At 40.8% G+C, this 22,092-nt stretch overlaps 1 protein-coding gene across 1 annotated transcript in view; it reads right to left on the bottom strand.

Moving 5' to 3' along the window:
• csmd3b (CUB and Sushi multiple domains 3b) overlaps positions 1-22,092 on the bottom strand; it is a 592,566-nt gene that overhangs the window by 85,754 nt on the left and 484,720 nt on the right. The window contains exons 33-38 of the mRNA XM_080442703.1: positions 10,775-10,888; positions 7,945-8,040; positions 7,171-7,374; positions 5,712-5,836; positions 3,555-3,651; positions 109-213 (exon numbers count right to left, since the gene is read on the bottom strand). Coding sequence (XP_080298829.1) covers positions 109-213; positions 3,555-3,651; positions 5,712-5,836; positions 7,171-7,374; positions 7,945-8,040; positions 10,775-10,888 — 741 coding nt within the window. The remainder of the gene's footprint in view (positions 1-108; positions 214-3,554; positions 3,652-5,711; positions 5,837-7,170; positions 7,375-7,944; positions 8,041-10,774; positions 10,889-22,092) is intronic.

Raw genomic sequence — 22,092 nt, forward strand, 5'->3', positions numbered from 1 at the left:
CACACACACACACACACACACACACACACACACACACACACACACACACACACACACACTGCCTCCTGTGGCGGTAACAGTCATGATGTATCGGTGAGATTGAGCTACCTGTGTACTCCAGGTGGAAGCCTGCTGCGGAGACACTGATATCAGAGCTGAAGCTGAGGTACAGGTTGTTGGAGGTACTGTTCAGGAGAGGAGGGATGGTGGTACCTGACACACAGAGAGACAGAGAGAGAGAGAGAGAGAGTATTATTCCTGATTTATACTCACTTGGTTGCGCATCATGTCATGTACCGCAGTGGTTATTCAAGGACCCCCAGTTTGGGATCCCCACAACTCAGAGAGTGTACAAATGTAACCATTTTGGTTAAGTTTGTACAGTCTCGGATTTACATACCCCTAATCAATCAATCAATCAATCAATCAATCAAGCTTTATTTATATAGCACAATTCAGACAACAAGTGTATAGTTAATTGTGCTTCACAAAAGGAAACATTTAAATAAACTAAAGGAATTAAAAAAAAGAAACCAAGAAGACAAAAAAAATGATAAATCCCAGAGATGCATAACATTACATAAAAAATACATTTACCAGGCCTGTGGTGAAATTTGGAAGGCATAGCCAATTGGAATGTAATCTGAAAAATCTGACTGATACATATTGATCACATGACCCCATAGATAAATGCAGAAACCTAAGTAAAAGCAATGCTAAAAAGGTGCATCTTATGATGCATTTAAAAAATGTCCAAACATTCAGAGACCCGCAGATCCATAAGGGTCCTTTTGGTTCCTAACTATCAACGATTTACCTGGGGACCCTACACGATCCCCCCAAGGGCTGGGACCGCGACCCGGACCGTGACTACAGATCTCGTGGCTAAAAAATCTACTTCCTCACTCTTCCCTGCATATATATTTTCGGTTCAGATCGATTGGTCAACTCACTGAGGAGATTTGTTCATTTCAGGATATTTGCGAGTGAATCATCCTTCTTATCAACTTATTAACAACACAAGCCTGCCAGATCTGTTTTAATTGCGTTGATATTCTGAAGTGTTTTTCTTTTCTAATATGTGAGTTTGAGAGGCGGAAAAGACACAGAGTATACAGTATTTATTTGAGGTGACAGTAAACACTTTTCAAAGATGTTAGTTTTACGTACTTAGCCTGAATGGTGTTAATAATAATATATGCTGAAATTGCATGACATTACTGTGTCAACACTGTAGCGGAGCAGTTTATTAGCTGTTTTCAACGTTAATAGAGTGCGCGGGGCTTTCACATTTGCATAATGTAAGCTACATGATTCTATGGAATTAACCACTTAAAACATACTTCATCGGCCGGGGTCCCCCCAGGGGTTTGTTCTTCTTGCTCCAGTAATCGCCCCCCCCCCCACACCATATCTCTGCGCCAAAAATAGCCAATTTACAAGCTCACAACTCGTACCAATGCAACGCGTTGTGAGCTTGTAAATCTGCTATTTTTGACTACTTTCAGGATGCGAGCTTTCATGTGGTTAAAGACCTTTGACCAGTTAAAGCTATAATGTGTAACTTTTTAGTGAATATAATGTTATTTTGACCAATATAACTAACACAAGCGCGTGGTTGAGTTTTGTCTCTGTCTGGCAGAACCATGCACTCACTACTGATTGAGAAGTGGTAACGGCCTGAATGTCAAGCAGGTGTGCTTATAGGAAGTAGGAGCGTTGTCTAATAAGAGCGTTAAAACACTCTGTGAGCAAACAGCTGTGGGCAAATGGTGTGCTTAATTGGCCTTTCTTCTTTATGCCATGTGTTAGGACAGGGGGAATTGAAGAACTGCCAATTGTGCTGGGGACACAAAAAACCCTTACAACACTTAAACCCTTGAGATGTGTGGTAGATGAAAGTGAGTCTGTATTGCTAGTTGACTATGTGTGAACATTTTTGAACATTCTGTTCTCAGTGCCCATGCTGGTCACATTCAAGCTGGAGAAAAACTGCTTATTGTAGTACCAGTGGTGTAAAGTAACTAAGTACATTTACTCAAGTACTTTTGCTTTACTGGAAGATATCCAATTGTCTATACTTTTACTTCTACTCCACTACATCTCAGAGGCAAATATTCTCCACTACAATTATTTGAAGACTTTAGTTACTAGTTACTTTGCCGATATAAATTATTACATTATAAAACATACATTAACCACTTTAGCCCTATTTTATACTGTACCGTGGCTATTTGAAAATAGCCGATCTACAAGCTCACAAGTGAGTGTGAGCTTGTAGATCTGCTATTTTCAAACATTGTTGTACTTTTACTTTTGGTACTTTAAGTACATTTTGATACCAATACTTTTGTACTTTTACTCAAGTAAATTTTGAATTCCGGACTTTTACATGTAACAGAGTACAGAGTAGTTCTACATTGCATTATTGATACTTTTACTTAAGTAAAACATTTGAGTACTTTTTCCACCACGGAGTTGTACAGTAATCGTCCCACTATAGCAGACATGATGATTTCCATAAGAATAATGGAATGCATGAGTCTTGGTGTACCGTTACTGGCAGTGACGTTAATCTTCACCCGTCAGGACCTTTAGCCAATCAATAACAGGGAATTGATTGAAGCGGGAATGTCATGTTCAATTCAATGAATTGCAATATACATGTATATTAGATACTAGATAGAGGTCAAGCCTTTAGTCACAAGCAATGTGTTGTGAGCTTGTACAAAGGCTATATTCACTATTTGCCATACGACGAAGTAGGACAAATCATTAAATGGAGAGGAGAAGGAGAATTCAGTTAAGGTGTTATTATGCCCGACTAAGACGACTGGGGATCTACCAGTCACACAATCATCTTTTTATTCTTTTGGACTGGAGGCAAAGTAAACAGTAGAATCAATAGGCTGCTGTGTGTGCAGGCACTGCCAATTAGTTTTGTATGTGAATCCCTGTTATTTGAGCTGGTGCAAGAGGTAACAATGCTCTACCCCTGCTGAGGGAGACGGGTGGAATTATTGCATTTTTGGCTTCCTGCCAGGGAGGTTGCATGTGGATATATCCTTGGTATATAAGACAGTGGTTCTCAAACTTTTTCATGTCAAGGACCTCTAAATTGATACGTATTTGGCCATGGACCCCCATCTGAAAAGGTTTTGTTGAGATAAGAGAAGATTTGTGTTGTAATTTATTTACTTTTTAAACATTATTTACATTTAAACATTCCAAATTGTTCACAATGTTTCTAGATTTATTATTTTCACATTTTCTATATAATATATAGAAAAATTGAAAATAATAAATCTACATACATATTACAGTATGTATAAAATAGGGTTAAAGTTGTTGCTTATTTTGATGCTGCATTAACACATTTTGTTCTGATCCCCCTGGGACCCCCTCAAGGACCCCTGGGGGTCCCCGGACCACACCTTGAGAACCACTGGAGTATGAAACGTGCCCAAGTCATAGTTGTGTTCAATTCACAGCCGCGATGCGAGCAACCACAGTGCTTTTTTCTCAGTTGGTATATTATTGTGTGTGTTCTTTACCAGAGTAGCTGCCCAGTCTTGGCGCGTGATTGTCAGCGCCATCGTAGAAATCCAGAGAATCCCAGTTATGCTCTGTGGCAAAGCTCACCACTTGTATCTGTAAAACACAGGGACAGTGAGTCAGGGTGAGTGTGTGCAGAGAGAGAGAGAGAGAGAGAGAGAGAGAGAGAGAGAGAGAGAGAGAGATGCTGTAGAGCAGTGATTTTCAACCTTTTTTCATGCCAAGGACCCCTAAATTGATATATATTTGGCTGCGGACCCCAATCTGAAAATGTTCTGTTCCAGGGACCCCCCAGAAGCAAAGATTTGAGTAAAAAATGTTCGCTTTAAAAAATGTATATATATTCAAAGACATGCACAGATTTTTTTTTAAATTTCAAAAATAGCAGATCTACAAGCTCATAGCGCGGCACTCGGTGCCGCGCTATGAGCTTGTATATCTGCTATTTTTGAATAGCCCAAAGCTAAATGGTAAAAAGGATTGTGTGACACTATATTAACTAATTTTGCTGGGGACCCCCTGGTACCCCCCCCCCCAAGGACCACTAGTGGTCCCCAGACCACTGATTGAAGACCCCTGCTGTAGAGACATTAGAGAGAAGGCAGCAGAAAAAGATAGAGACGGTAGAAAGCACAATAAAAAATCCATCACCAGCCGTGCGATCAACAGCGTGGGAAGGCGTGTTATAATTGTGTTGAATCACTGATTACTTTCCTTCAAACTAATTTCCTGGGTCACTTTGCTCTCTTCAAAAGTCATGGATACAATTACTGCACTGCTCGTCCTAACTTTAAAAAACAAAACATGTGCTAAAACAACACCTGGAAGAATATTACACCGTCACCCACACACATTTTGATTCTGTTTGTCTGTTGGATCCTGTGTTTTATTCTGTCAAAATGATTAGTTTTACTTTAATTTCTAATGACAACGAACCTCAAAACTGAACAGAATCCGCTTTTGCACCAGGCCCTGCCAGTGGTGGAAAGTAACAAAGTACATTTACTTAAGGTATTTGTACTTTACTTGAGTATTTCCAAATTCCAATACTTGGAATACTACTCCACTACATCTCAGAGGCAAATGTTGTACTTTTACTCCCCTACAATTATTTGAAAAATTATAACATTATGAAAACATACATTAACCACTTCAGCCCTATTTTATACCTAGGCTATTTGAAAATAGCAGATCTAGAAGCTGTGAGCTTGTAGATCGGCTATTTTCAAATATTTTAGTACTTTTACTTTTGGTACTTTAAGTACGTTTTGATGCCAATACTTTTGTACTTTTACTCAAGTAAATTTTGAATTCTGGACGTTCACTTGTAACAGAGTATGTCTATATTGCAGTATTGGTACTTTTACTTAAGTAAATAATTTGAGTACTTTTTCCACCACTGGGTCCTGGATTCACCAGACAAGGTAAAGGAAGGAAGGAGCTACTGTCATGACATCTAAACCATAAATAGTGATAATGAAACTGCTATGCTGTGAGATATTGGCCCGGTGTGCTCTGGTCATAGATCAGCACACGGTAGAACTCCCTCGTGTGCATGACGGCGTCAGTAAAATACTGGATCTTCTTATTCCTACAGTTTATTATGGTCGCTACAGTGCCTCCATCTAATGAGAAGAACATCCATGTGCCCAATAGGGCTGGTGAATTAATATTCGAATATCGAATATTCCTCGAATATGGGGAAAATATGTATATTCTAATATGAAAATTTATATTTGAATATTAAATACATTTCTTTTTTTTTCTTTTTTTTTTTTTATGTGTATTTGACAAGGACAATACAAACAACAATGTATCAAGTTATAAAAACAAACAAAATATATGTTTTATTGGATCCGAGCACTCGATACATTGTTTTTTGTGTTGTTTCTGTCCAATTTTTTTTTTTCTTTTTTGGAAAAAAAAAATATATATATTTTTTTTATAATAATAATAATAATAATAATAATAATAATAATAATAATAATAATAATAACAATATTCGAATATGTTCGAATATCTGCCAATTTTTAAGACCAATATTCGAATATAATTTCTGAGGAAAGTTGACAACCCTAGTGCCCAAGTACACTTTTTTTTTCTTCACCCAAGACAGTTGGTAGACAGAGTAGATGAGACAAAAATGCAGGTGTTACCTGTATTCCAGCCCCCTCTGGAACCGAAACTTTCCACACACAGTTCTGGTTGTTGTCATAAGGCTCCGGGTAGCCAGGTGACAAGATGGTCCCACGGCGTGCAGTCAACACACCCCCGCAGGGAACTGAGGGAGAGAGAGAGAGAGAGAGAGAGAGAGAGAGAGAGAGAGAGAGAGAGAGAGAGAGAGAGAGAGTGTTGAGAATATGTACACTATGTTTGTGTGTTTAAGGTCAAAACACTCCCACTGGGAGCTACAGCAGGAGATAGGTTATATGAGGTTACATCTGTAAGCAGCTGCGTGCAGCACTTATAAATAGATTTACATGAAGTTAGGCCTGGTTTTCGTGGACTGGCTGATGGTTGAATAGTAATAGAACAATGTTTTCTTTGGAAGGCATTCAAATCAGGGTTTACCTACAGTGTAGTAGTACATTTACATAATTACTGTACTTAAAGGGATATTTCATTTTCAAAAAAACTTTTGGTCATTTTATCGTCTACTCAGGCCTTTGTGAGCCCTCCAGACAGTTTTTAAGATGCTTTATTCAATATTTAGATATTTGGTATTCATTTTATCAGACACGCCCCCTTCCTATACAAACCCATTGTAACTTCAAACTCCATTTTAACCATGTTAGATTCATCGAAAACACCCGTCCTTGGTTCTGGTAACTCACCCTGCCCTCCTAATACGTGAGGGGGCCGTGTTTTTCCGTTTTTTTTCATTTTTTTTTTATTTTATGTTTTTTTTTTTTTTTTTTTTTCCAAAAAATATATAAAAAATAAATGAAAAAAGTAATAGAAAAAACACGGCCCCCTCGCGTATTAGGGGGGCGGTATGAGTCACCAGAACCAAGGACGGGTGTTTTTGATGAATCTAACATGGTTAAAATGGAGTTTGAAGTTATAATGGGTTTGTATAGGAAGGGGGCGTGTCTGATCAAATGAATATCAAATATCTAAATACTGAATCAAGCAACTTAAAAACTGTCTGGGGGGCTTACAAAAGCCTGATTAGACGATACAATAACCAAAAGTTTTTTTGAAAGTGAAATATCCCTTTAAGTACAATTATGAGGAACTTGTACTTTACTTGAGTATTTACTTTTTTCAATACTTATACTCCACTACACCTCAGAGGCAAATGAACTTTTTACTCCACAAACTTTAGCTACAAGTGACTTTCGATTATTATCGACACAATGGCCAAAAGATGGCGGCGCGCTCTAGGTAGATACCTTGGCAGAAGACTGGTGTACCTTGGGAAGAAGACTGGTGTAGTTAGGAATTGTGTCATCCGTGACACTGATGACATCACTGCAACACACCTGGGCGTGTCATCAGGTGAGGTGTTTAGCCCCGCCCAGAAGAAAACTGCTCTCAGGAGGAAATGCCCAAAACAGGGCGTTTCCTGTTTACGGGCTCTTTAATAAGCAAACAAATGCAAGTACCACTGACCTACACAGGTGGGCAGAGTATCGTTCCACTGTGCCAGGGTGTCCGGCACGGTCTCACAGCGTATGGCGGAGGAGCCGTGGAGAACGTAGCCAGGGTTGCACTCAAACTGCACCGAGGAGCCCACCGCAAAGTCATTGCCCAGGCGCTTTCCAAAGCGCGGCTCGGGCACCGAGCTGCACTGCGTGGAGCTGGTCCGCGGGACAGCTGGATGCATAAAAAAGGAGACATTAAATGGGCATTAAAATGTGTCCATGTCAGCAGTTTGCCATTAAAGCCATTTCCATAGGGAGGTTAACAATCTCTCACTATCCCCTCGTCAACGGGCCGCTTTCACTCCACCAATTGTCCCCCATGCTTACTTACTTATACATATTTATACATACTTAATACTGGGGATTACAAAGACCCTCGACTCCAATGGGGGGTGATGGGCTTAAAATGAGAGGTTACTTAGGCCTTATGCGAGTTATTTCTCTCTCTCTCTCTGTGTGTGTGTGTGTGTGTGTGTGTGTGTGTGTGTGTGTGTGTGTGTGTGTGTGTGTGTGTGTGTGTGTGTGTGTGTGTGTGTGTGTGTGTGTGTGTGTGTGTGTGTGTGTGTGTGTATGTGTGTGTGTGTGTGTGTGTGCGTGTGCGAGTGTGTGCAGGTGCGTGCATACTTGTGTGTGTGTGAGCGTGCGTGGGTGTATGTCTAAATGAAACCCATTTAAATGTTAGTCTTGAAAATAAGTGCGTTTTGATTGATTGCTCCAACAGCAGTAGAATGCACAGACTGACCTTGATAGACAAAGTGGAATCCTTTAGCTGTCTCTGGACCCACTGTGGTGAACTTTATTGTGATCTGGTTGCCAGAACTCAGAGGAAGAGATTCACCTAGAGAGATAGATAGGGAGAGAGAGAGAGAGAGAGAGAGATTGATTTTGATGAATTGATTTTTAACCACTCTTTTATTCATAAGAAGCTCAACATCACTGCTCGGTCAAACACTCGGAATTGCTTTGAGAATGATACCCAATGCCCCATGTTTAACCACTTGAACCCTATTTTGTAGTGGACGTTCTGCGAATATAGACGATCTATGACCTCAATTGTTAGCTTGTTTAGCTATTTTCAGAGAAGAGATTTGGTGTAGAGGGAAATTCGAGAGGAACCAGAATACAGCCCTGGGGGGGAGGGACCCTGGTCAATAAAGGGTTTAAGTGGATAAATAGATAAAAAATAATTCGAATAACACAACACGACAGTGATGTCTTGAGATATTTTAATCCCACACAGCATGCAGAAACAGCATGCCGGATTTGACAATAACATATTCTGGGTGATTTAGTTGACTGAAATACAGATTGCCAGCAGCATTTTGATTAGATTGTGGTCAGAGGTGGTTGGAGACAATGGAAATCCCCATTTGTGTTCCTCTGCAGCGGTTAATTTCTGTGAAAGTCACAGTCCATCTCCATAACCGCGTCAAAGCCTTTTCCTCTTTCCCGCTCTGGCCTTTCTGGCGTATTCAATCTAATTTGCGACCTCATCTCTCTCCCAGTATCGATGTGGACACCGCATTAAAGCAGACCAAAGGGATGGCTTCAACTGGCCCCGTCTCAGCGTATACAGGACGTCCCTGTGGGCGTGGAACAGCGGTTCTCAAAGTGGGGTCCGGGGACCCCCGGGGGTCCTTGAGGGGGTTCCAGGAGGTCCCCAGCTAAATTAGCTAGTGGGGTATTTTGACTTTAAAAGAGGTGTGGGTCATTTTAACATCTACTCAGGCTTCTGTGTACACCCCAGGCAGTTTTTAAGTTGCTTGATTCAATATTTAGATATTTGATATACATTTTTATCAGACACGCCCCCTTCCTATATGAACCCATTGTAACTTCAAACTGCATTTTAACCATAGACTAATTGAAAACACTTCATTGGTTCTGGCGACTGATCTTTCTAATGCGAGAGGGGGCCGTGTTTTTGCAATAGCTTTTTTCATTTTCTCTACATTTTATCCAAATTGGAACTGAAACACTATAAAAATGCAAGCAGATGAATGGGTTCTCTCTCTTGATTGGATGAAACTGATTTCCCACTTAAAAATATATTTTCTTTTTACTAAACTTTCACTTTTTTAAACAAAAAAACAAGAAAAAAACGGTCTTGGAGGCTCAGACATGCAAACAGAGTGACACCGCGGTCTCATTCCAGGAACCAATGTGAAAGGATACTTGGTGCAAATAAGACAGATCTAGTCATTTGCCAGGCTGAAATCCATCTGCCTGGCTGCTCTATCTGTCAGTCAGCGAGTCTAATAGTCTCTATATCTCTCTGGCAATCTATCAAACCAGTATATTGGTTTTACAACTTTTTCATCAGAATCCCAAGGCACACCTGTATTCATTGTGAAAATAGCAGATCTACAAGGTCACCTTGTAGATCCACTATTTTTGCTATTTTTGTTAAATGTGTGAAAAGAGATTTTGCCTATAATGACATGCGTAGAATATGGACAGATTTTTTGGGGGGTATAGAATTGGCCTCTGTATTACAGTAGTACATTAATCAATAATTCATAACCTTTTGTATATTGCAATAATAATGTGTGGTTGTCACAAAAAAAACAAGGCACACCTGGACTTCCTCACGGCACAGCAATGTGCCTCGATCGGCACACCAGTGGTGGAAAGTAACTAAGTACACATACTCAAGTACTGTACTTAAGTACAACGTTGAGGTATTTGTTGAGTTTTACTTTACTTGAGTATTTCCAATTTCCAATACTTTTACATCTCAGAGGCAAATATTGTACTTTTACTCCACTACAATTATTTGAAAACTTTAGTTACTTTGTAGATTTTTATTACAAAACATACATTAACCACTTCAGCCCTATATACATTTCAGCCATTTGAAAATAATATTTTCAAATTATTTTTATACATTTGAATACTTGAAATGGGACGTTCTGCATAATGAGTACTTTCTACTTTTGGTACTTTAAAGAGGTGGTGCCATAGTTTTGCACTTTCTGTTTCTCATGTGTCTATGAGGTTGATAGAACTTCATTAAGCCCCCTGGTGGTGTTTTTATGGTGTTTTATGTCTACTCTGACTATTTTGGGTTTCTACCTGTAGGCTGAAACCTTGAGGGTCAAACGTGCCAATAGAAAAACAGCGCTTTAATGACATAGTAAAAATATACCCTCCCCCTCATTATCATAACACAACAGGTGTGGGCATGAGGAGGAGGAGGGGCTCGGACAGGTGGGTGGTGCTAAGGTGGTGGAGGAGGTGCTAAGGTGAGAACCAGGTATACTTAATGAACTGGAGGTGTGTCCACATAAAAACATAATTTTAACAATTTCTGTATACTCCTAGTATAATCATAATACCTGATAATTATGTTTTAGGGGAGGGGGGAATCACTGAAAATCACGGCACCCCGTCTTTAAGTACATTTTAATACCAATACTTTTGCAGTGTTACTCAAGTAAACTTTGAATTCTGGACTTTTAATTGAAACAGAGTATTTCTACATTGCAGTATTGATACTTTTACTCATAAGTAGAAAATGTGAGTACTTTTCCCACCACTGGGTACCACATTATCAAAGCATCCATCCTTACCAGAATGAGAGCCAGACAGGGAGGAAAGGAGGGTATTCTGCTGGGTGGGTCCATCGTAGATCTCCACCACGTCGTTCAGAGAGGTCTGGAACATGACAAACTGACCAAAGAGAACTACAGGGAGACACAGACAGGGAGAGAGAGAGAGAGACAGGCAGAAATAGAGTCAGTAAAATGCAGTGGTGTAAAGTAACTGAGTACATTTACTCAAGTACTGTACCCAAGTACAAGTTTGAGGTTTTTTTTTTTTACTTTACTGGAGTATTTACAATTTTCAATACTTTTACTTCTATTCCACTACATCTCAGAGGCAAATATTGCACTTTTACTCCACTACAATAATTAGAAAACTTTAGTTACTAGTTACTTTGCAGATATAAATTATTACATTATAAAACATACATTAACCACTTTAGCCCTATTTTATACCTAGGTTATTTGAAAATAGCCGAGCTCACAACGCGTCGCAGCGCGACGCGTTGTGAGCTTGTAGATCTGATATTTTCAAACATTTTAGTACTTTTACTTTTGGTACTTTAAGTACATTTTTATACCAATACTTTTGTACTTCTACATTGCAGTATTGATACTTTTACTTAAGTAAAACAATTGAGTACTTTTTCCACCACTGGTAAAATGGAGAGAAAGACACACAGAGAGAGAGAGAGAGAGAGAGAGAGAGAGAGAGAGAGAGAGAGAGAGAGAGAGAGAGAGAGAGAGAGAGAGAGAGAGAGAGCGAGAGAGAGAGAGTACCGAGTTACACTATTATCATTCAACGCCACCACCTGACCTCTCAATGATTAAACTCAATTCGCACTATAATAAGTCATCTAAATGTCATTATGCTGGCATGTCATCTCGTATTTGAAGCCAAACATTGGCACAGAATTAAAAAAACGCGACGCTTGCTGGCCAAAATGTGACCTTAAATTTGCAGCGTACAACATAGCAACAATTTGCTGGCTGATATACAGTATGCCACTGTGAGCCATTTTCATTGTTCATTTTGACTTTTTTTGTATTGATTGAATACTTTATTAACACGATTATTAACAGTACAGTTAGTACAGTCAAAGGTGATGCTGAAAGGATAACACAAAAAAGCCCCAGGGGCTTGTTACCATTGTGGTCCATTGTACTTAATTCATCACTAATACATACAATAGAGCACTGAAGTCCTGATGTCACTGCTAGTAGAGGGCGCTGTTCCGCTGGTTCGTGGCTTTACCTTTTGTGTTGATATCCTCATTGGGGAATCTTAGATCGCCTCATATAACAACTGTGTTCGAAAATTAAACACACTACCCCGACGATTTTACTCATGGATGGATATGAAGCATCGACTGAATGTGGAAATGTACACATTTACCCAAAGAGTAACACAATAAACGCTAGAAACGAGTCAAACGACCCAAAGACTACATTTCCCATGAACGCGGCTGCTGTAGGGACTGTGATTTCAGACCCGGAAGTAGTAGTTCTTAAGACTTTTAAGGCAGAATTAATTACATTTTCTCCAGAAACATCAATAAATATTATAAACGATGCAGAGCCACCTCCCTGACAGAATCGCCGAGGTGGTGTGTTTATGTTTGGAACACAGTTCTTATATGACGTGATCTAAGATTCCCCAATGGGGATTTCAACACAAAAAACTAGACGCGTCGCAATTCAGGGCAATTGCAGAGTGTGGTTGCGCCGACGCGAGTCGCGGGTCGCTGCCGCCGGGACTCGAGGAATACGCTGGGAGGAATACCGTCGGAGGCTGCGCCAATTACATTGTCACGCAACTCCTGAGATCACTTGCGTTTCATTTTGAGAGGATTGGTCCCCCCAACCTTATGGTTTTTGCATCAAAAGGTTACATTTTGAGCATTTGTGGCGCCCCCTATGGATCAAAGTGGAAATTCTTTAGGGGATTTGTTGAGTAAACCACCCTCGACATGTGATTCAAATTTGGGATTGACCGGACCGGACTTTGGAAGCCGACGAACGGTAAGGACTATCAAAATGCCGTTTGGATATGTTTATCGCATGGGCCCAGAGATCATGTGTACCGATTTTTGTGAAATTTGGACAAAATATATGGGAGGAGGAGCTAAAAGTGTGTTTTGAAGAAAATTCAAAATGGCGGAAAATCTATCCTGACGCAAATGGGCGTGGCCTATATGGGGAGATGACCCAAGGAATCCAGGGGAAAATATTTTTTTATTTTACGACCTACGGTTCAAGAGTTATAGGCCAAAACATAAAGGGGGCTGTTATAGCGCCACCATGTGGCCGATTAGTGTAATAATTTTTTCAATAATTTCGGACTAAATTATGAACCTCCCCTCCAAATCTGGTAACTCTAGCTCTTACGGTTTCACAGAAAAAAATACTTGAATTTGAGTTTTTTCACTTTTTCATTAAAGCGGATGGGGAAATTTAATGCACTAATAAATCAATATCAATTAAACTATTTAACCAATCTCTTAGCAAAATACAAGCGCACGATTCCAGGTCAAGACGGTCATTTTGAGATATGGCACTAAATTGGGGAATAAAAACTGTGGGCTGTGATGTGTTTTGAAATATTGTTTATCTATAATAATAAAGTGTGAAGATTACTATAGTCTGGTTGCCCTGTTAGGGCAACCACACTAATAAAGCCACAAACCAGTGGAACAGCGCCCTCTAGCGGCAGTGACGTCAGACTTCGGTGCTCTATACAATACAAATACAATACAAACCATATTGGAATAAAGCTCAGTAGAATCATAAGGTATATTTACAGAGAAAGGAGGGTCAGAGGATTCTATTATACAAAGGTGTTCAAAGAGTTATACTATGTTCACTTGTATTTTGAGGACAGGAATTATTTTAGGTTATAGTTTTGAGTTTGGGTAGGGAGTAGAGAGCCTTTAGTCTTTTGGTAGGTCATTCCACATGTTGGTGGCCGCATGGCAGAATGCATTTTTTACCCATGTTTGAGCCACATTTTGGGGGAACTAGGTCAGACGATATCCCTCTGGTGTTATGCCTATGGGCATCACTTACTCTAGAGAAGTGGTTTGACAGGTATCTGGTATTTTTAGATGTCTTTGTCTATTCAAAAATAGCAGATATACAAGCTCATAGTGCAAATCTTTGGATATATATATTTCTAAAATTAACATTTGTAACTAAATTTTTTGCTTCTAGGTATTCGGTTTTTTTTTTTTAACGGTTGTTGCTATAATCAATGGTTCTCAAACTTTTTCATGTCAAGGACCACCCAAAATGATATGTATTTGGCCGAGGTCCCCCATCTAAAAAAAATTTGTTCCAGGGACCCCCCAGAGGCAAAGATTTGAGTTAAAAATTTTCGCTTTAAAAAGAATAATATATATATTCAAAGATTCGCACACATTTTCATGATTTTTCAAAAATAGCCAAGTATAAAATAATGTTTAAAGTGGTTAAACAGATGCGTTCCCGGTCTTAATGGGTTAAAGACCACTCTTGTCTTCAACCTTGAGCCAACCCAGACTAGCAAAGTGAGCTGGGAGAAGGTGAGTCCTGGGGGAGAGGCCTAGAAGTAGTCTTATTAGTTTGTTTTTAGTGACATTGAGATGTTAGTGAACCATGAGGTGCAAGCACAGTGGAAATGACATTGAATGAGGGCTCCAGCTACTAGAGTCCTCATTGCACTCTTGTTGATAAAGGAGGAGATCCTGCCCAAAAATCTAGTTCTTTGGTTGACTTTCACAATCACCTTTGATGCCATTTTTTCACCGGAAAGTGTGTGGTAAATGCTATATCATGGTTCAGCAACTGTGCAAGTGCAACAGTCTAATCTCTAGTTTAAAAATAATAATAATCGAGATTCATGGCATTTATTTATTATCTATTTGCTATGAAAGATTGGGGAGAGAGAGAGAGAGAGAGAGAGAGAGGCTGTGATCTGAATTCAAGCCCACAACATCAGAAGCACACGGCGAGTCGGCGCCCCCCAAACACCCCCATCCCCCCTTCCCAGTGAGGTGGGCGTTCATTGCATCTGCATGGTCCCATATTCACTCATAAGCCTCCAAATCCCTTCCTGTCATTCTACCGATCGCACTAGTGTCACGCAACCTCTCATCGAGAGCCGCGTTGACATGGCGCGGTCATGAATGCAAAGGGAAGGCGACACATTCATGCTCATACACAGCAAAGGACCGTCTTGTGTTTGTTTCCTGCAGGTCATGAGAAGGAAAGGCGTTTTGAGATAAGTTACTGTGTAGTGCAGCCTCGGTGACACCGGAACCGCCCAAAGCCTGATTTGTACTTATTAGTTTCAGCACACGACACTGCCTTCAACCTAGTATTAATCAGTTGTAACTTGAACATGCATGCACATACATTATGCACACATGACCACACAAGACACACACATGCACACACGACAGCCCTGAGATTTACACTCACACACATGCATACTGTAATACAAGAAAACTGGTGTACAACGCCACCCCCCCCCCCCCCCCCAACACACACACACACACACACACACACACACACACACACACACACACACACACACACACACACACACACACACACACACACACACACACACACACACACACACACACACACACACGCAAGCACTCTTTCGTCCCTGAGGGTGAGGTGTAAAGGATTAACGCTGAAAATTCCCAAGGATATTCTGCTATAAGAAGGTCACCGGTCACTTTATAAACGGCTTTCTTTTTTTTTGCCTCTCCGCGGAGCTCTTTTGAGACGTGACGAGAATTTCTCTCCACCGACTCACAAAACATACAGTATGTATCACTCCCTTCCTATTAAAGCGCTTTCTGCAAATGCTCTGATCCAGAGTTGAATATGGGGCGCGGCGGGGGCGGCGGGTCGACAATAAAGCCGGCAGTACGAACACAGACCTGCAAAGTAGGTGAGACCAGAGACGTGGGTGGAGCGAGAGGAAGGAAGAAAGGTTCTCTCTACGCAAATAAGGTCCTGAGTTCATCTCCCTCCCGGCAACGGCTGTCCAGGTGTCCTTGAGCAAGACACAGAATCCCCGACCGCTCTGCATAAAGTCTATTAGATCAGTGTTTCTCAAATGGGTGTACCAGAGCCTTGTATTTAGAGAGTTCCGCCGGTCGCGTGGTTCATGTAAACTGGAAATAGTTACAAACGCTCATAGACTCCAGTGCATTCCGTCAACTTCCGGTTTAGGGCTTTGTCACTATTCGCCAATAGAAGGCTATGTAGGAGAACTGGCCCCGACGAAGTGAACGGAGATGACGCAACTCTCCTTGAATGGTTCTGGGGGGTGTACGTGTGTGTACCCCTAGGGGTACTCGGAGGTACTGCAGGGGATGCGTGAGAGTGGAAAATGGAAAACGATTATTTTACTGTCATATTTAAGGATGAAACATTAAGGAACTGTTTGTGAACCTGCTGATCTACTTAAAAACGTGACTTTGGTACAACTGTTAGTGTATTAGAAAGCAGGCTAGTTAGGCTGTTTTATTTTGACCGTATTATTGACATCAAAACTGGACTTTTGAGGTAAATATTTCTCATGCAAAATGTTGTCGTATCGGGTAAAGTGTATCGGGTAAAGTGGGTACTTGGATTCAGAAACCAGGGAAATGCGACGCGCTGTAAGCTTGTAAATCGGCTATTTTCAGCCGGATGTATATAGTGTTAAACTGATGCAATATTAACACATTCTGGAACCCTCCTCCACAAGGACCCCTACAAGTAGAAAAAATACAAATATAATACAAACAAACAACAACAATACAATAGCCTGCACTGCGCGTGTCTGTGTAGCCGTTCAGCTAGGCGGCAGCTCACAGGTGTAAGCAGGGGGTGGGGGGGTGGAATGCGTTCTTCTGGGGGTGGATGTCAGGGGGCTTACAGAGATGGATGGCATTCGACTTGTGAGCAGAAATTGCTAAATGGGCTCCCCTGTGTGTAGGTTTCAAGGTAACGCGGTGAACACAGTGACTCGTCTCTCCGCCGAGGCCAGCTGAGTCCAAGACGACTAAACAACACACACCTGCTTAACACACTCTATTTTACGCTTTGGCATACGACGGTGTTGCGCGGGGAAAATAGTAGATATACCGGCTCACTTGTTGTCAGTCTGTAGAAAAGAGCAGATAATGCCTATAATGTATGGGTGACCATCAGCCCCCCAAACCGGAACCCTTACATCAAAGTGCATGTTTGTCGTGCACGTGGCCGCGCGCCCCTTCATGCACACGCACAGATGCACCATAGGTGTTGCCCATAAAGCAACGACTGATTGACACACATAAGCGTTGAATTGAGACACGCAATGCATTGTTCATGTTTTCTGTTTGGTTAGGTTAGCATGTTCATGAACAGAACATGGTAAACGTCTATGCAACCGCTGACAATTTTGTGACTGGTCACCCTACTATGACATAGCCAAATTAACCATGGTTAATGTGGTTAATCCAGTCCACAGTTCAAAGAGACTCCACACAGTGGCAGAAGAGGGCTGGATAGAAGGATCTGACCCCCCCCCCCCTCCCCCACATGCGCACGCACGCACGCACGCACGCACACGCACACACACACACACACACACACACACACACACACACACACACACACACACACACACACACACACACACACAATATGGGTGTAAAGATGAATCTGTTACATCGATGCATTGATTTTGAATTGAACCAACGAAACGACCCAACTGCATCGATATCTAAACAGCAGCTCATTCTTCTGGTCTGACTTGTTTCGATTTAAAATCGAGCTTTGGCATTGCAATTAATCGATTGCATCTTATCAAATTGCGCTCTGTATTTAGCATTGGCAAACATCGGTTATGTGGATGGATGTTTAACACTTCTAGAGGGAAATAACATTTCATTCCGGTTCATTCTCTCAAGATGGTGATGTTTGGTAATAATTGTGAACAGAGTGTGTCTGGGAGATGTAGAGGGAATTAACCACATGAACCAGAGCGTCTTCATACTGGGGGTGAACATTTGTAGAAAGTAGCCTTTTCTACAAGCTCACAACGCTTTGCAAGGCGACGCGTTGTGAGCTTGTAGATCGGCTACTAAAGATATTTAGTGTAGAGGGAAAAAAATTAGGGCCACGTATAGAGGTACCCCAGTGGTTAACCACATGAACCCTAGTTTCACTATTCTGGGCATGTCATAATAGGTGAACATCCGGGGAAAATAGGTTATAGTTTGGCTATTTGAGATTTGGTGTAGAAGGAAAAAAGGAGGGGGTCAAGTACAGACCCCTTGGGCACCCCAGGTCAACGATGTATATACGTATAGTTTAAGTGGTTAAGTCCTGAACTTGCGTTGTCAACTTCATTTAATAACAATGTTCTTTAAACAGCATCCAACCAGCAGTTGGATGCTGAATTTTTAAGACTGCGTGCCTCCAGGTAATAAATGAGGAAAGTTTCACTATCTATTACTGTCTATTAGATTATCATTTGTTAATCTGGTAATGTTATCTATGGAGAGCCCATTTGTAAAGTTTTAAGTGGCATATGTAATTTTAATGTAATTGTACCGCCACTTGCTGGTGCCACAAGCCCTACAAAGGTTGAATCCAATTTCCCTCTCATTGAGCTGTAAGGGATGTAAAAAAGAAAAGTTTTTCCAACAGTTTATCGTTAATACAATTTGTGTGAGCAGTTCAGACATTTTACAGAGTTCACACATTTTCATACACAGTTGCCAGGGGAAAGGCTGGAGGCAGCAGAGACTAATTCAGAGTTGTCAGGAAGCAAGAGACCATTTTGTGCAGGTCAGCAATATGTCTTAGTAGACAAGGTGGTCAAATAAAATGTCTATGTAATTGCCATTGAATCGCTGTGTTTATTATTTGTAGCCATAATAAGTTTCAGTCCGGGGCATTTGGTTCAGTAAGGGCGTGTACCGAACAAGTGGCAGAAGGAAAAAAACATTCTAATAAATATGTCCGAGTTCCCACACAGACATATCAAGCGAGGACACCATAAGTTTGTATTCCCCAGGGGTGTTGGGGAAGACAACGTCCTTAAATCACATCAACGTCCTTAAATCACTTGACAACAAGTCGTGTGTGCAGACAGAGCAGCCTTGAGACTTGCATGCCACGCCCGAGCGATGAGCGATATAGCCCGTCATGTTGGGGGCTGAGAATCAAGAACTTGAAGACCCCCACTAGCATTAAAGGGATATTTCACTTTTTTCTTTTTTATTGGGTCATTTTATCGTCTACTCAGACTTTTGGGAGCACCCCGGACAGTTTTGAAGTTGCTTGATTCAGTATTTAGATATTTGATATTAATTGTATCAGACACGCCCCCTTCCTATACAAACCCATTGTAACTTCAAACTCCATTTTAAAGATGGGGTGCCATGATATTTTTCAACCCTAAAACCTGATCATAAGGTATTATTATTATGTAAGGATTTTTTTCAACAACAAAAAAGTGTACAGAAATAGTTAAAATGATGTTTTTATGTGGACACGCCTCGAGTTCATTAAGTATACCTGGTTCTCACCTTAGCACCTCCTCCACCACCTTAGCACCACCCACCTGTCCTTGTCCCTCCTCCTCCTCATGCCCACACCTGTTGTGTTATGATAATGAGGGGGAGGGTATGGCTTTGTGATGTCACTAAAGCGCTGTTTCTCTATTGGCACGTTTGACCCTCAAGGTTTCAGCCTCCAGGAAGAAACTCCAAATAGTCAGAGAAGACATAAAACACCATAAAAACACCACCGGGGGGCTTTATGAAGTTCTATCAACCTCATAGACACATGAAAAACAGAAAAAGTGCAAAACCATGGCACCACCTCTTTAACCTTGTTAGATTAATTGGAAACACCCGTCCTTGGTTCTGGTGACTGATATTGTCCCTCTCATACGTGAGGAGACTGTGGGTTTTTTCAATTACTTTTTTCAGCTGTCAAAAGGGAACAATTTGTTTTTTCAATGAAACAAACAACAAAGGAGAAAGTGAATAAGACAAAAGCAGTGTGCCACCATTATTCTACACTTGTCCGATCATCTGCTCTGCTGTACTGATACATGGACATACAGTACAGAGCTACCGAGAGCTACAGTGACCCAGTGCCCATCACATCACCTCTGAGTGGAACATGGTACATTAAGCCATGTTCTGCAAACTCACCCTATTTATGACTTATTTATGAGCACAAATCTGGCAGAGGGACATAAGGAGGCAGTAGTGTTGTGACACTACTGTGCCATCTATTGCTGCGGTTGTGAATGAGAGACACAGTGTGCATGTTCGCTGAGAACCAGCAAATGTCACGTTCAATATTATACAGCATATGCAGAATATGGAGCTGTGTGACTTCGGTAAAAGTTCCTGCATGGCTGACATGGGGAAACTCTCAATTCACTGGCTTTAGAGTGGTACTTTGAACCCACTTTGAGAAGAACGTGAAAAGTTCAGTTCTTAATTATGTATTTTGTTTATTCTATTCTTTTTTTATTCTTTTATTTATTGGAAAACTTAGTTTGCAGCAGTATTATTCCCCCACCTCCCCTCATACTGTACTGAGAAGGAAAAAAATACTCCTGCCTGACAGCTGTATCTACGGAAATGAAAGCTAGCATTAATATTAACCGTCTTTCCCTTATTAACCCTTTAAGACCGGGAGAAGCATCTGAGCATTTTTTGATTTGACCTAAAAAGCATTATTTTACACATTGGCTATTCAAAAATAGCAGATCTACAAGCTCTTGGCGCGGCACCGAGTGCCGCGCTATGAGCTATGAGCGATTGAGAAATGAGCTATGAGCGATTGAGAAATCGTGAAAATTTGTGCAAATCTTTGAATATATATATATTTTTAAAGCGAACATTTGTAACTCAAATCTTTGCTTCTGGTCTTAATGGGTTAAGTCAAAGTCCCCTGCTTCATACCACTGTTCCTTCCTGAAGACAACATCCCCGTCTCTCTCTTTATCTCTCTCCATTGCTGCACTCTTATTCTGCTCTGCCTCCCGGTTAGAACTGATATTCTCATTACCGGCGCCCAGGAATATGACATTACACGTAACTGGATTAAAGCTACAATCCGTGAAAGAGCAGACAGAATTAGAGCTGGAACACTATAAAGTTTAAACTGATAAATGGGTACTCTCCCCTGATTGGCTGAAACTAGCAACCCACCTGAACATTTATTTTCTGTTTACTAAAGAGCTGGAGAGACAGGGAGACCTGTGTTATTGAACAAACACTCTATAGCAGTGATTATTATCACAATATGGAGCTTAATCTTTGAACAAAAAACGTTTGTTTTAACCGAAAACTACCTTTAAGACACCTATTCATATTTCCCTCTGACATAAGCTGACAGGTAATGTTAGGAAGAGCACATTGGGGATATGTGACATCCTGCATCCCTTTTTGAACTGACATTTAAACTAAAGTGATATTGGTAAATTCCAATTCTCAAAAAGTGAAAAAGAGCACTCATTGATGCATCTCTACAAGCTTGAGCTTGTAGATCTGCTATTTTGGCACCCAGAATAGGGATGCTAAGGTATGTGGTCAAAATAAGCCATGGATTTCAGCTTTAAAGAGCTTTCATTTCAATTCTGGTTACATTTATAGTCATAACAAATTACACATCCCTTTAAGACAGACACATAACTTACTGGGTCACTCTACAAGCAGAAAAGAAGTTTAGATTAGAGGTTGACCATTTGATTTTCCTTCATGTGCTGATTAATGTGAGGCAATAAAATGCCAGATTAAAACTAATCAGCCATATTTTTAGGGGGTAGGGGTAATAATTAATGGCTGATGACACAGAATAAATATGTTCTCGAGTTTCTTTTTAATTATATTTGACTCACGGCGTGTAGTTTATTGAATTATTGAACAAATGTCAGGAATATTTTACAATCCGAAGTGACTGTAACTTTGAAAGAGCATTGCTCTGCCTCCCCCGTGACCCTGGTTGTCATGACACTTAACAAGGCTTGTTAAGATCAAAGATAGAGAGCTGTGAAGAAGACAGCTATAAAAGTGGACGGGATTGCGATGCATATAAGGATCGTGCTTCTATATAGAAGATCTCGCATTGTTCGTGCAGCGAGACTATTTTCCATTATACACATCATTTAGGAATGTATAGTGCAGTGGTTCTCAAACTTTTTCATGTCAAGGACCCCCAAATTGACACTTATTAGCCCACGGGCCCCCATTTGAAAAGATTTGCCAGGGACCCCCCAAGAGATTTTTTTTACGGCTCTTGCAGTGATTCTCAATCATTTTAATTTCAAGGACCCCAAGTTTGACATGCAT

The sequence above is a fragment of the Gymnoscopelus braueri genome (genome assembly GCF_963280865.1).
Source record: "Gymnoscopelus braueri genome assembly, chromosome: 11".
Taxonomy (NCBI): Eukaryota; Metazoa; Chordata; class Actinopteri; order Myctophiformes; family Myctophidae; genus Gymnoscopelus; species Gymnoscopelus braueri.